The sequence below is a fragment of the Canis lupus genome, chromosome 8, assembly GCF_003254725.2.
Source record: "Canis lupus dingo isolate Sandy chromosome 8, ASM325472v2, whole genome shotgun sequence".
NCBI lineage: Eukaryota > Metazoa > Chordata > Mammalia > Carnivora > Canidae > Canis > Canis lupus.
Window position 1 is genome coordinate 71,134,348 of NC_064250.1, and position 13,677 is coordinate 71,148,024.

Here is a 13,677-nt window from a genome sequence, read left to right on the forward strand (position 1 = left end):
GGTCGGGGGCGCGGGGCCCCGCGGCCAGCCAATCAGAAGCCGGCGTCGCACAATGGGCCCGCGGCAGGCTGAGCCCAAGGGCCGAGCTCCCCGGCGCCCCAGGGACCGCGGCGACGCCGGGCCAGCCTGGCCGCCCCGCCCCCGCTGGGAAGGTGTGACGCCGCCCCCCGCCCCCCTCGCTCCGGGTTCGGGGCCACCGGCAGCCCCCGCCGCGGCCTTGGCCTGGGCCCGCGGGTTTTCCAGGGCTGCGGCGGGCGGGGCGGGGCGGGAGGCGGGAGGCGGGAGGCGGGGCCGAGGGCTATTTAAGGCGGCGCCGGGCTCTGCGGGGACAGCGGCGCCCCGGCCCGGCCCGGCCCGGACACAGTAAGTGACCTCCGCCCGCACAGCGTCTGGCCCCGCCGCTCCGCCGCCGGCTCGCCCGCCTGCGCCCGAGTCCCGGCCCGCTCCCCCGACGGAGCCGCCGCCGCCCGACCCGGGAGCGACCCCTCCGAGGGCCCCAGGCCTCTGGCAGCCCCACTTGTAGGGAAACTGAGGCTCCTGCGCTGGCTGGGGGACTCGGATTTGGTTCTGCCAGCAAAAGGCTGGGTCCTGCGAAGGGCAGGGAGGGAGGGGTGTGGGGAAAGGCTCAGGGGCCTCTGCTCCTTTTGCAGAAGGCTGGCTGCGGGGGGGCGGGGGGGGGGGACGTTGGCTGGCTGCTGTGACCTAGGCCTTGTGACTTCGCCTGCATGGAGGGATGGCTATGCCCTCCCTTTCTTGCTGGGACGCAGAGCCAGGCGCAGAGACCATGGGAGGCTTTGTGAACCTTAGCCCTGACCCAGGAAGGAGTGGAAGGGGTGTGCGGTGCCCGAGGAGAGGGTGCCACCGTGGGGCCACAGGCTGTGGTCACACAATATTGCTGAGCAGGCCCCTTGAGTCAGTGTGTCCAGCCTGGAGCCCAGCCTAGAGGAATCCCTTTCCTTTCCTCTTTTGCTCTACCACAATGCTGAGGTTGGCCTGACAGACACATGGACTCAGGATATGTGTCCTTACGAAGGTGGCTTGGGGCCAGCATGTGGCTTTGGGGTTTTGCCGCTTCCTGTCAGCAGCAGGCGGGGTGGGGGTCCTCATGCCCGTTTCACAGATTGAGGTAGGACCTATTGTCCACACTCCAGTGAGTGGTCCAGCTGACCCTCGCCCCCTGCCACTTCTCTTTCCACTGCACCAGCTACCTCTGAAAATCAAGGACTGGGATGGAGCCAAGGGGGCCTCTGCAGGACCTGAAAGGGTGAGGAGGATTTTGTACCAGGGAGGCAAGGAGACAGCGATGTTATGTGGGGACCTGCAAGAGGTCAGATAGAGCCTAGCACATGTAAGGAGCAAGGAGGGCAGTGAGGGCAGAGGTGAGGCTGGTGGGTCAGGGTGGCCCTCTCCCTCACCCTGGCTGGAGGATGGAGGTGGAGGGGGGGCCCTGGTCAGTCAGGGTGGTGCTGAGTAGCCCCAGCCAGCTGGCCAGACCCGCTCCTGTGGGTGCGTGGTTCAACAACACGATGGGTGAAGAGTGGGAGCTGGGGCAGAGAGCCTAGAAGCCTTGCACTTTGGCTTTGGGGCTCCCCAGAGCACCCGTGACTTGGTCCTAGAGTGGAACTCAGCCCAAACGACATGAGAGAGGTGACTGAGTTCCAGTGTTGGACTCTGCAGAGGGCACGTGGTGAAGCCGTTTAGGAGAAACTTCAGGCTTCCTGCCCCCAAGTGGCTCTGGCCAAACTCAGGGATTGTGATGAGGCCCAGGACAGTTGGACTGGGGGCAGGGGTAGGTAGTAGGGGCTGTGGAAAATGTCTGACAGTCCTAATCCACGCCTGCTTTGTGTTTGGGGCAAGCACCTCCCAGCCGTCCTCTCCGCCTCAATTTCTCCTGGATGATGGGTCATTCCATGTGCCTCGCAAGGCTGTTGCAGAAGTGAATCAAAGTCATTGTGTTGCATGAGTCACAACTCAACTGTATTTACTCTTGGATGGTGGAGGAGGGCAGGCACTATGGTCGTGGATGGCCCCAGACATCAGGGAGGCCTGGCCCTATATGCTCCCCTCTGCTGGGCTCAGCCATGTTCCCCTTCACTGGTCCTGGCCTTGCTTTGATAATGGCCATGGTGCTGGGGAGGGTGCTGCTGGGCACAAGGTGGTCCCACCTCTCTGAATGCAGCCTATGAGGTGGGGGGGGGGGGGACATGCAGGCAGGAGGACCCAGCACCGGGTGGGTCTGAGTTTCAAGCCTAAACTGTCACCATAGGGACATTTCCCTGGGGCAGTTTTGCATAATGAGGATAATAATACTCTTCCTTAAAGGAAATAAGAGAGAGATGGGAGGGATGGGCACCCGGGGAGGGCTGGGAAAGTGGAAGCCTTTGTAATGATGATGTCACCCCATTTGGGAGCAGCAGGGTGAAGTGGGAGCCAGGAAGCCTGGTCCCGGTCTGAGTTGCCCCCTCTGAGTTGCCCCGTGACCTCAGGCAGCTGGGTGCCTCACTGGGCCCCTTGCCCCTGCTGACATGTGAAAGTCTCTTCAGGGTCCTTTCTCAGCCCTTGAACTTTGAGAGGGCACTATGATTTCTAGACCTGAGCCCCAAGGCCAGGGTAGGGAGCTGGTCCCAGCAGGAGCACCCATGTTTCTGCTCACAGCATCCCTCTCTGGCTCCACGGAGACAAGACAAGAGATGAACCAGGCAAGATAGAGGATGAGGGCGGGGAGGACGGAGGAGCCTCGGGTGCTGTGACCTTCCTGAACCTCAATTCTTGCTCTGTGCCGGGGGCCTGTCTCTGCCACTTCTGCCGGGGTCTAATGGGTGCTCTCCAGTCCTTTCTCCTTGCCCAGAGGGTGGGCTGCCGAGGATGGATTTGCCACAATGAAGTGAAGACCCCCTCCATCTGGGAGACTTGGCATCTCCAGATTCTGCCCTGCTTCTGGCGATTTGAGGAAGGGGCTGGGGGGTATTGGAAGAGGAATTGTGGGCGCTGAGAAACTGGTGTCCGGGGAAGCAGCCGCACTGTCGGTGCCCCTCTGGGCCAGGGGATGGCCAGACCCTGAGGGCGGTGGTGAGACTAGATGAGCGAGCTCATTGCTGCTGCCACCGCCGCGCTTGGGCCTGGGAGCTGCGGTGAGCGCCTGCGTGCAGCGAGCGCTCTTTCATGCCCCCTCCGCCCTGCCCATCTGCAGGCCTGAGCCGGGTGATGCTGAAGATGATGACTTTCTTCCAAGGCCTTCCAGGCCAGCACACTGCGTCAGGGGGTCCTGACCTGCGGGGAAGCTCCCAGAAGTTGCCCTCCACCTCCGAGTTGGAGTCCGAGGCCTCCATGTCGGAGGCGTCTTCGGAAGACCTGGTGCCACCCCTGGAGGCCGCGGGAGCCCCAGACAGGGACAAGGAAGAGGCTCTGAAGAAGAAGAAGAAGAAGAAGTCCAAAGGCCTGGCCAGCATGCTCAGCGTGTTCACCAAAGGGAGGAAGAAGAAGGGTCAGCCCGGCTCGGCGGAGCCAGAGGGCCACCCCGGGGCCCAGCCTGAGCCCAGCGGCCCGCTGCCCACAGGTAGGCTGACCCCCCCCCCGCCCGGCGGGGTGGGGACCCGGGATCCGGGCTGGCGGGGCCTGCGGGGCTCCCAGGGCCCAGGGAAGGCGGGAGGAGGGGCTGGGGGCGGGGCGGGGGGCGCCCTGCGGCGGGCGGCGGCGCTCACCGGTCCGGCCCGGCCCGCAGCGGAGGAGCTCAAGGCGGAGCTGGAGCGCGGGCGGCTGGAGGCGGCGCGGCCGCTGCTGGCGCTGGAGCGGGAGCTGGCGGCGGCGGCGGCGGCGGGCGGCGAGAGCGCGGAGGAGCTGGTGCGGCGCCAGAGCAAGGTGGAGGCGCTGTACGTGCTGCTGCGCGAGCAGGTGCTCGGCGTGCTGCGGCGGCCGCTCGACGTGGCGCCCGAGCGGCTGCGCCAGGCGCTGCAGGTGCTGGCGGAGCAGGAGCGCGAGGACCGGCGGGCGGCGGCGGCGGGGGCGCCCGGGGGCTCGGCGCTGGTGGCCGCGCGGCCTCGGCGCTGGCTGCAGCTGTGGCGGCGCGCGGTGGCGCAGGCGGCGCAGGAGCGTCTGGGCGCGCGGCCGGCCGCGGACGCCGAGGGCCGCTCGGAGGCCGAGCGCGCCTTCCTGCACATGGGCCGCACCATGAAGGAGGACCTGGAGGCCGTGGTGGAGCGGCTGAAGCCGCTGTCCCCCGCCGACCTGGACGTGGTGGCCGCCTACGCCGAGAGCTACCACGAGCACTTCGCGGCCCAGCTGGCCGCCGTGGCGCAGTTCGAGCTGTGCGAGCGCGACACCTACATGCTGCTGCTCTGGGTGCAGAACCTGTACCCCAAGTGAGTGCGCGCGGCGGCAGCGGGCCTCGGGTCGGTGCCCCCGAGTCTCCAACCCCGGCCCCAGGGCCTCCGAGGAGCCAGGGCGCGGGGGGCGGGCGCGTGGAGCCCCGGACACACTGGCTTGTGCCACGTGCCACGTGCCCCAGCCGGGGAAACCGAGGCAGAGAGACTTCATTGCTCATACCTGAGCGGTGACCGGCGGAGCCGGAAGGGCGCTGGCAGAGGAGACGGGCAGTGGCTCCCACTTCACCCTGCTGCTCCCAAATGGGGTGACACCAGCAGGCCCTGACCGGCCCCAGTCCCTTGGGGAAGCCGTTGCTGAGGTGGCGGAGGAGGAGGAAGGACAGGAGGAGGAACCGAATTCTGCCGGCTGCTGGAAGAGTCGGGAGGGGAGGGGAGAGGGCAGGCCCCCAAGAAGGTGGAGGGAGGGTGGTGATCTCCACCCAGGGAGTCCTCTTCCATGGCCCTCCTGGGAGTTGTGCCGCGCTGGCCAGTGTTTGGATCTACCTGGCAGGCTCCGGGTCACCCCCAGGCAGCACAGACAACAGAGGCCGAGCCCGGCCATATGGCCATTGTGTAGGGTCACCCGGCGAGGCCACCGCAGAGCTGGATTCTGGCCCCCGGGGCCCAGAGCTCCTTGGGTGGGAGGCTGGCTCTGCACACAGAGTGCCTCCCATTCCCTCCGATTTACCCAGACTCCCTGGGGCCCGGAGCACATCTGTCACTATACGAGCTGGGTGAGGACAGACGGCAGTGCTGGGTGGAAATGGCCAGGGCCCCGGGGGCCTGGGTTCCTATAAGGCATCCTGGCCCCCCGGTGTAAAGCCTGCAGGAAGCCTGGAGGTACAGACGTGTGAGCAGTGCCTGAGGGTCTCGGGGGCACGTCTGGGTGGCCAGTGGTGTCAGCTGCTGCTGGTGTGTCAGCCTCCAGCGGGGGGCCAGAGGGAGGGCCCTGTTGGGGTGGTGGGTGAGTCAGCGGGGTGTAGGGAAACCAGCAGAGGGCAGGGGCTGCGGGCTAGGCAGCCAGTCGTGACCCAGTTTCTCCTGACTCACCAGGAAATACTAGGCACTTGCACCCCAGCCTTCCTGTCCCAGTGACCTCCGGGCTTTTGGCCTGGGGCCCACTGGGGTCGGCACAGCAGGGAACTGAGGCTGGCACGGCAGGTCTCTGCGGGGAGCGAGTCCGGGGTGGTGCTGTGGAGGCTGTGTGGCCAGAGTGGCCAGAGTACAGGGAGCGAAGGGACAGCCACATCCAGGCTGGGAGATGGTGAGAGGGCCATTCCTGAGTGTCCAGGAAGACAAAGGCCCCTGAGGAAGTGCCAGGGCCAGTCGGTCCCTGGGGCTCCAGGATCCCGCAGAGGCGCCATGGGAGTGAGTGGAGTGGCTGGGGTGGGGCAGCCCTTCCTGCCTGGACTGGCCCATCCTCGGGGGGGGCAGCCGGGCGGCCTGGGGTGGTGGGGCGGGCTGGCAGGGTGCCCGGTCTGGCAGGCTGGGAGTGCAGAGAGGGAGTCAGGGAGGGAGGGGTCTCACGGCTGCTGCCAGAGGAGCAGGCTTTTATCTGCGAGGGATCAATCGAGGCCCTGTGGCAGGGAGGGGCGGAGGAGGCATTGCTGGGGACAAGGAGGTTGCACGGCAGGCCCCTGCAATGAGCCAGGCTCGAGGTGTCGTGGCTGGGGCATCGAGCGGGGTGGCTGGAGGCTGATCTGCTCAGGGGGATCTATTCCGGAGCAGAAGTGGATGGGGAGGAGGGAGAGGGAGGAGAGAGTCCGCAGGCAGGAAGATTCCACAGTTTCTGACCTGAACCAGTCTGAGCGGGTAGGGGACCCATCATCTGAGTTGAAGAGGCAGGGGTGGGAGTGGGGGGATTGAGCTCGAGACCGGCCAGAGGCTGAGGCTGACACTGAGAAGCTCAGCATGAGCCATGGTGCTAAGTGGGTGCAGTCTTCCTCATGCAGGCCCCCCCTGCCCACAGTGACATCATCAACAGCCCCAAGCTGGCAGGAGACCTGCAGAGAGTGCAGCTTGGGAGCCTTCTGCCCCCCAGGCAGATCCGGCTGCTGGAGGCCACGTTCCTGTCCAACGAGGTGGTGAGTCCAGCGCCTGGGCCAGGGCAAGGGAGGGGCAGGAAGGAAACTAGGGGAGGCGCGAAGACAGGACAGGACGCAGGCAAAGAGCTTGACAGGGACTTCCACGTGGGCAGGGTGACGGGCTCTGTGCTACCCTGCCCTGCCTCTCCTCCCCCCAGGCCAGCGTGAAGGAGCTGATGGCCCGTGCCCTGGAACTGGAGTCACAGCGCTGGGCCCGGGATGTGGCTCCCCAGAGGCTGGACAGCCACTACCACAGCGAGCTGGCCATCGACATCATCCAGGTGACACAGCCCGCCCCTCGTGCTCTCCTACAAGCTGTGTGGCATGCTGTGTGGCACGCAGAGCCCACTCCTGTCCGGTCCCTGTGTGTGTGCAAACACGTGCCCTCTCCGAGCACTACCCACCCCTTGTGCCAGCATGTCACCTTCCCCCTCTGCCATCTTAGTCTGGGTGGTCTCTTGCTCAGCTCAGCCCTCACCCCTGCAGATCATCTCCCAGGGCCAGGCCAAGGCTGAGAGCATCACCCTTGACCTGGGTGTGCAGATAAAGAATGTGCTGCTGCTGGAGCTAGCTGCGTTCCTGAGGAGGTGGGTGTGCTCCTGCTTGTGTATGGGGCTGGGGGTGGAAGCCACTTCTCTCAGGGCCCCCTCCCCTGCCTGTGTCCCACATGGGTATCCAAGCTAGATCAGGGTCCCCTTCCTGCCTCTGGTGTGTCCCATTAATAGCAGGAGTTCTTTCCTCCGAACCTCCCACCTGAGCCCTGAGAGCCTCAGGTGAACTGACCACTCGTCAAGAAACTCTTAGCACTGCAGCCTCCAGCTACAAAGAGGATGCCCCATGAGGGACTGAGGCCTTGGCTTCCCTTCTGCTGGTACCCTGGGCCTCCAGCCCCGCATCTCTCTTGGCTGCCTCCCTCCCCATCTCTGAGGACTCCTTCATCTACCAGTTTGCCTCCCCATCCCCTCAACACCAATGCCCCCCCACACACACTGCCCTCCAGCTACAAAAGGACCTGGGAAGGAGTGGGGGCAGCAGGAGCTCTGCAGAGGCCTTGGCCTCACTGGCCTTAGGGTGGGAAGCCAGTTACATGATGCTTAGAGGCTAGCAGGGAGCCTGTCGAAGGAAAAGCACTCTGTCAACCCAGGAGGGCCTGTGGGCAGGCCGGAGGCTGCTATTGTGCCTGTTTGTGCTGGTCCTGCAAGTGCCCTTTCCGGTTTCACCAGCTACCAGCGAGCCTTTGATGAATTTCTGGAGAGATGCAAACAGTTGAGAAATTACAGGGCCAATGTCATGGCCAACATCAACAACTGCCTATCCTTCCGGTAAGGGCCCAAGGAGGGGTCTGTGGGAATCACGGGGCCTGCCAGTCTGTTGGAGGAAGCGGACCACTGGAGAGGAGCGGAAGGGAAGGGCGGGGAGGGGCAGCACGGGGTGCAGAGGGAGGTGGGAGGCATAAGCAAAGATGTGGAATTACAAGGAGCATGGCCAGGGAGGAGATTGCCCAGGCGGCAGCAGCAAACCTCAGGTGCCGGTGGGTCAAGCGTTCGCGTAAAGGATTTATTCCTTATCTTCTTCTCATAATGCCCGTATGTAGTGGGTGTGGTGTCTAGATGTGGATTAAGAGCAGGTGGTGCAGGCGTTCTCTGGGGTGAGATGGCTCGGTGCTGCCTAGGGAGCAGGGATGGGGTGATCTGGACTTGCTTCTGCAGGGGATGGGGAGTCCTAGGGGGTTCTAGGTTTAGGAAGTGGGCCTAGGGCCCATGGGCTCTCTGGGTAGGGCGCTGTAGTCTGGACAGGGCTGGGGTGACCTCCCTACCTCCTTCCGTGTCCTTCTAGCACCGCCATGGAGCAGAAGTGGCAGATACTGCAAGACCTCCCAGGCCACCTGATGGGCCCCCTGAGTGATCTCAAGAGTCACGGCTTTGACACCCTGCTCCAGAGCCTGTTTGGGGACCTGAAGGTAGCTGGAGCCTGCCTCCCGGGGTGCATGCTGAGCTTAGCCCTGGGGGGGAAAGGGATGGGAGGGAGGAATGGCCGAAGCATGGGTGTGTGTCGCCCCAGGGATCAAGGCCCTGGAGGCTTTTTGACCGACCGGCAACTTCGGCCTGGACTTGGCCTCAGAGGGGTCCCCAGGCTGCAACACACAGGGAAGCTTTAGTGCCCCCCTCCCACCCGAGACTCAGCCCTGTCGTGAGGCCGTTTTTACTCCGGCGGCCCCAGACCCTCCTGCCTGTGCCCTGCCCCCATGCCTCACACCCAGCTGGGCGCTCAGAGCCCTTGGCAGCACCGCCACCTCTGCTGTGGCCACGAAGTCCACGGAAACCCCTTGGCTCCCTGGGCAGAGGGTGAGGCAGGGGCCCTGGGAAGAAAGAGCAGGGGTTCCCTGCCTGCCGCCACAGGAACCTACCGTGGCCCTCCTGCCCAAGGCGGAAGGCGGTGGGTAGCCAGCCGGGGGTGAAGGCCGGGCGGTGACCCTGGACAACTTGGCACAGGTCCTCACAGCCCCAGCCAAGCACAAGTCTTTGTTTATGCAGGAATTTATTTATTTCGGAGGGAGCGGTGGAAAAGGCCTGGAGGCAGGCAGATGGCCCGCCCAGCTTTAGAGCTGCAGCTGCTTGACCTTGGAGAAGGGTTCATGGCCCTTGTCTCCTCTTCCTGTCTGCGAACAGGACCCGAGTTCTGCCCGGGTGCCCTGGGGGTCCTGGAGGCCCCGCCTGGCCCTGCGCTGTGCCCTGCGTGCGAGTGTGCGTGCGTCGGGGGCTGGCCGGCCTTCCTCTGCAGGTGTGACCACATCCCGCTTCTCTGCCGTCACAGCCGCTGTTCAAGAGGTTCACACAGACCCGCTGGGCGGCCCCGGCGCAGACCCTGGGGGACATCATCTCCACCGTGGGCGAAAGGCTGCCTGAGTTCTCCGAGCTCCACGACTGTTTCCAGAAGGTGAGGAGGTGCTGGGCTGGTGGCTGGGCCTGGTGGGCAGCGGGGAGGGTGGGCACGGTCCGGACACACACCTTAACAAGTGTGCATGCACATACCTGTAAACACACGCGCATGTACCCACACAAGCACACGCATGCGCTTGTTTGCTTGGCATCCGCCCCTCCCTGGACTCCTGGCTTCGAGGGAAGGTGGTGAGCTCCCCGTTAGCGACGGCCCCCACACCCCTGCCTGCTCGCCCTCACAGGAGCTCATGGAGGTGGTGCACCTGCACCTGGTGAAGGAGTACATCATCCGCCTCAGCAAGCGGAGCCTGGTCCTCAAGGTGGTGGAGCAGCAGCGGCAGCTGGCCGAGCACATCCTGGCCAACGCCGAGGTCATCCAGCGCTTCTGCACTCAGAACGTAAGCTCCTGCCTCCCCCTCCCAAGCCCCACGGGCGCCAGGGCCACCTCTGGGCCTCTCCAAACCCAATGGGTTCTGATCTGAACTTCTCGGGGCCCTCCGGGGAAGGGGCGGCCTGCCTCCAACCAGACCTGTGCCTGCAGGGCTCGTCAGCGACCTGGCTGCACCACGCCCTCCCCACGCTCGCTGAGATCATTCGCCTGCAAGACCCCAGTGCCATCAAGATTGAGGTGGCCACTTACGCCACCCGGTACCCCGACTTCAGGTGAGAATGATGGCACCGCAGAACTGGGCAGTCTGTCCGCATGGCCCCGCTGGAGCTGGCCAGAGCCTGATGGGGCTGGACCCAGGGCTTCGGGACTAGTAGAGCTCAGTTACTGACCACGATGATGCAGGCCCAGCAGGTAACCTTTGCTGAGTGCTGACCACATGCCGAGCACTGTGCTAAGGTTTTTACAGTGGCTCGTGCCGTTGAACCTCACTACAACCTTATAAAGCTGATGCTTTTCACCCCCATTTTGCAGATGAGGCCTTGAGAACTTAAGGGACTTGTCTAAGGTGACCCAGCTAGCCAGTGGTAAAGCCAAGATGGCAAAGCCAGGTAGCCTGTCCCCACAGGCCACACTTTTAGCCTTATATGATACTGCCCCTTAGAGAGGAAGCTAAGACCAGAGAGATAGGGACCTGCTAGAAGCCGTGGAGGCTTAGCCCCCAGCTGTCTGAGGATCTGATGAGCTAGGGCAATTGTTTCTCTAAGCTGAGTCTTCTGACATGGTAGGGAAAGTGTGAACAGTCTGGAATCGGGTTGCTTAGCCTAGTCTAGCCCAGTCTAGCCTGTGGCTGATCCACTCCATCAGTCTACCTGCCTTTCTCCTTGTCTACACACTCACCCATTCATCCATCCACCCGTACAAACACCTGTCTACTCATCTACTCATCTCATCTCTCCATCCATGTAGCTAGCCATCCATCTGCTCACCCACCCTTCCACCTATCTATTCAAATATCTATCTGCCCATCTACCCATTCATTCCTCCATCTATTCACCTACCTATTCATCCACCCGTCTACCCATCCATTCATTCATCTATCCACCCATCCATCTACCCACCCACCAGTCTATCCATCCATTCATCCACCTACCCATCCGTCCACCCACCCATATAAATACCCATCTACTCACCTACCCATCCACCCACTCATTCATCCATTCACCCACCTATTCATCCATCCATCTATCTACCCATTCATCCATTCATCCATCTACCCATCCACCCACCTACTCACTTCCCATCCACTCATCCATCTACCCATCCATCTTCCATCCACTCATCCTACCAATTATTGAGTGGTTTCCTGCTAAGTGCCAGGCTTTGTCCAAGGTACTGGGATGCAATGAAGTTCAAGACAGACCAGGTCTAGTCCTCCCTCGCGTAGCTTACACCTAATGAAGGTTAGTAATAATGAGGTAGTCAGATAAAGAAATAAACTTATGAACTGTAAAGATTGTTTAACCAAGGTTGTTGAATGATAGGAGGTGCTGACCTGAGAGATGGGAAATCTTGAGAGAGGTGACATTTTAGCTAGGCCCTGAAGAGTGTGGAGTATAAAGACCTGAGGTGGGCAGGGGTTTGGTGCACTCTAGGGAAGGACAGGTGTCTGGTGCTGCTGGGGCACAGTGGGCAAAGGGGAATGAGACCTCCCCTTATGGGCAGGGCTTGGCTGCAAGGCCCTGTGGATGGGGCCAGGAGTCTGGGGAACTGGGGAGAGGCGTGAGCAGGGCTGTGGGTGATGAGGCTAGAGGCTGAACTGACAGGATGCTCTCCCTGCCAGCAAAGGCCACCTGAGTGCCATCTTGGCCATCAAGGGAAACCTGTCGAGCAACGAGGTCAAGAGCATCCGGAGCATCCTGGACGTCAGCGAGGGGATGCAGCAGTCCTCCAAGCCCCTATTTTCACTTATAAAGGTCGGTTAGCTTTTCCTGCGGCCTGGCCTCCTTGTGAGCACCCATCAAGCATTGGACGCAACCCCATGGGTGGGCAACCACCCGACTTCATGGCCCTCAGCAGGCTTCCTGCCTACTGCTGCTGCTGCTGCTACCCAGCCTCAGCCAAGGCACTTGCCCGTGGGAGACTGGAATTGGACTGACCCAGGTTACTTAGCTGTCCCAGGGGGTGGGAGGGCCCATCCTGCGGAGGCAATGAGGCAATCCCCGAGAAACTCTGTAAGTGACGGTTGATCTACATGTACTGGAGGAGGGGGCCAAGAGGGAGACTGGCCGAGTAGAGCCCCCCAGGGTTACCTCCTGTCCGTGGGGCCCGCCACGGTCTATCCTAACTGCCCTCCCCGTGGCTGGGTCTGAGCGCCTTCCCAGCTGCCGGGGGACAGGGGCTCGCCCATCCCGCCGCCTCTGACCCAGGCAGTGAGTGGGGCTCAACGTGTTCATGGAATCGAAGGCAGAACTAGGAAGGAATGAAGAAAGCAACAACGAACTCTTATTTGGAATCTGCACACCCTGGGTCTTCCACCTGGAAGTCATCCTGAGGTCTAGACAGGGCAAGCTTGACCTCTGATCCCTTGGCTTCTGTGTCAGTGTCCCATTGCTGCTAACACGTTTCCACAAATGTGGTAGTTGAAACCGGAACTTCTCTTCCCGCTCTGGAGGGAGAAGTCCGACACAGGTCTCCTGGGCTAAAACCAAGGTGTCCGTGGAGCTGGTTCCTTCTGGAGGCTCTGCGGGGAGGTTCCTTACTTCTCCCAGGTTTTGGAAGCTGCCTGGATTCCCTGGCCCATGGCTCCCTCCATCATCAAAGCCAGCAGTGGCCAGATGAATCCTTTTCACATCACAGACCTCAGACCTCCCCTCTGGCCCCCCTCTTCCACTTTTAAAGACCCTTTTGATTACCTTTGGCCCACCCAGGGCATCTGGGATCAGCCCCGACTTTAAGGTTAGCTGATGAGTAGCCTTCATCCACCTGCAACCTCAGGCTCTTTCGCCCTGGACCCTGATGTAATCACAGGTTCCAGGTGTGAGGACGTGGGCTTCCTAGGGTGGGGGGCCTGAGGTTCCCCCCGCAAGGCCTCCATCCACCCCCGGCCCTGGAGTGTGCGTCATCCTACCCCAGGAAAACGCGGCTTCAGGAACGCTCCTAGGCCTCTGAGCTTGAGAGGGCGCCCGGCAGGCTCCTGCGGGACTCAGCCCCGTGCATCTGAGCGCACTGCGGTGGGGTCGGGGGCCAGGGCTCTTGGGTTTGTCCCCTCTTTCCAGGTACTGTGGCCAGCAACTGGCCTGTGTAAGTGGTATACAAGGGACTTTGTATGTCTGTAGGAGTTAGTATATTTGATGTTGTTAATATTATTTTTGATAGTACTGCTTTTGTATGTATGTACTCAGGACAGGGTCTGAGTTTTTATAGCTTAATATAAAACTGATTTTTAAAATGGCTTGGAGTGATTTATTTTGGGAGCAGGAATGGGGCAGTGGTGGCTTCCTCAGCCTCCCGGTCTCTTGCAAATCCTGTCTCCCCAGGCTCTGTGTCAAACCCTCTGTGAGTCCAGCCCTACGTCACCTCCTCCCCCTTCTCACCAATGAGCATGAGCTTTGAAGGGGAGTCGGCCTATGGGGACGACCGGTCACTTTGCTCTTTCATGCCTCAGTTTCCTTAGCTGGTTTGGTCTCTCCCACATTTCTTCTGAGGATGGGGGTGGGTAGGGGGTGGAATCCCAGCAATCTTTTCAACTCCAGCTATGGGGCCCAGTGGGAACTGACCTTATATTTCTGGAACTGACCTCACAGCTGCGGTCAAAGGAGCCCCACAGTCTGTCTGCAGAGATGGCCCTAGCTCACCTGGACACCTGTTCACCTGGCCCAGGTGATTTGGGGAAGGGCAGAGTC

The 13,677-nt window shown here is 62.0% G+C and overlaps 1 protein-coding gene across 7 annotated transcripts; it reads left to right on the forward strand.

The window, feature by feature from the left end:
- Positions 1 to 52: 52 nt before the first annotated feature.
- On the forward strand, positions 53 to 13,225 carry TNFAIP2 (TNF alpha induced protein 2). 7 transcript variants are annotated; one of them, XM_049113512.1, is made up of 14 exons: positions 80 to 152; positions 1,205 to 1,264; positions 2,656 to 2,699; positions 3,191 to 3,556; positions 3,722 to 4,358; positions 6,331 to 6,445; positions 6,604 to 6,726; positions 6,932 to 7,032; positions 7,669 to 7,767; positions 8,282 to 8,405; positions 9,260 to 9,382; positions 9,627 to 9,782; positions 9,926 to 10,047; positions 11,616 to 13,225. In XM_049113512.1, the coding sequence occupies exons 2-14, from the start codon at positions 1,230 to 1,232 to the stop codon at positions 11,755 to 11,757; spliced, it is 2,187 nt and encodes a 728-aa protein (XP_048969469.1). In that variant the 5' UTR covers positions 80 to 152; positions 1,205 to 1,229; the 3' UTR covers positions 11,758 to 13,225. The 7 variants fall into 7 exon arrangements, with proteins under 7 accessions (XP_025298991.1, XP_025298993.1, XP_048969469.1 ...); XM_049113511.1 differs by lacking the exon at positions 80 to 152 and adding an exon at positions 231 to 363; XM_025443208.3 differs by lacking the exon at positions 2,656 to 2,699 and having other exon boundaries at positions 76 to 152.
- The last annotated feature ends 452 nt before the right edge of the window (positions 13,226 to 13,677 follow it).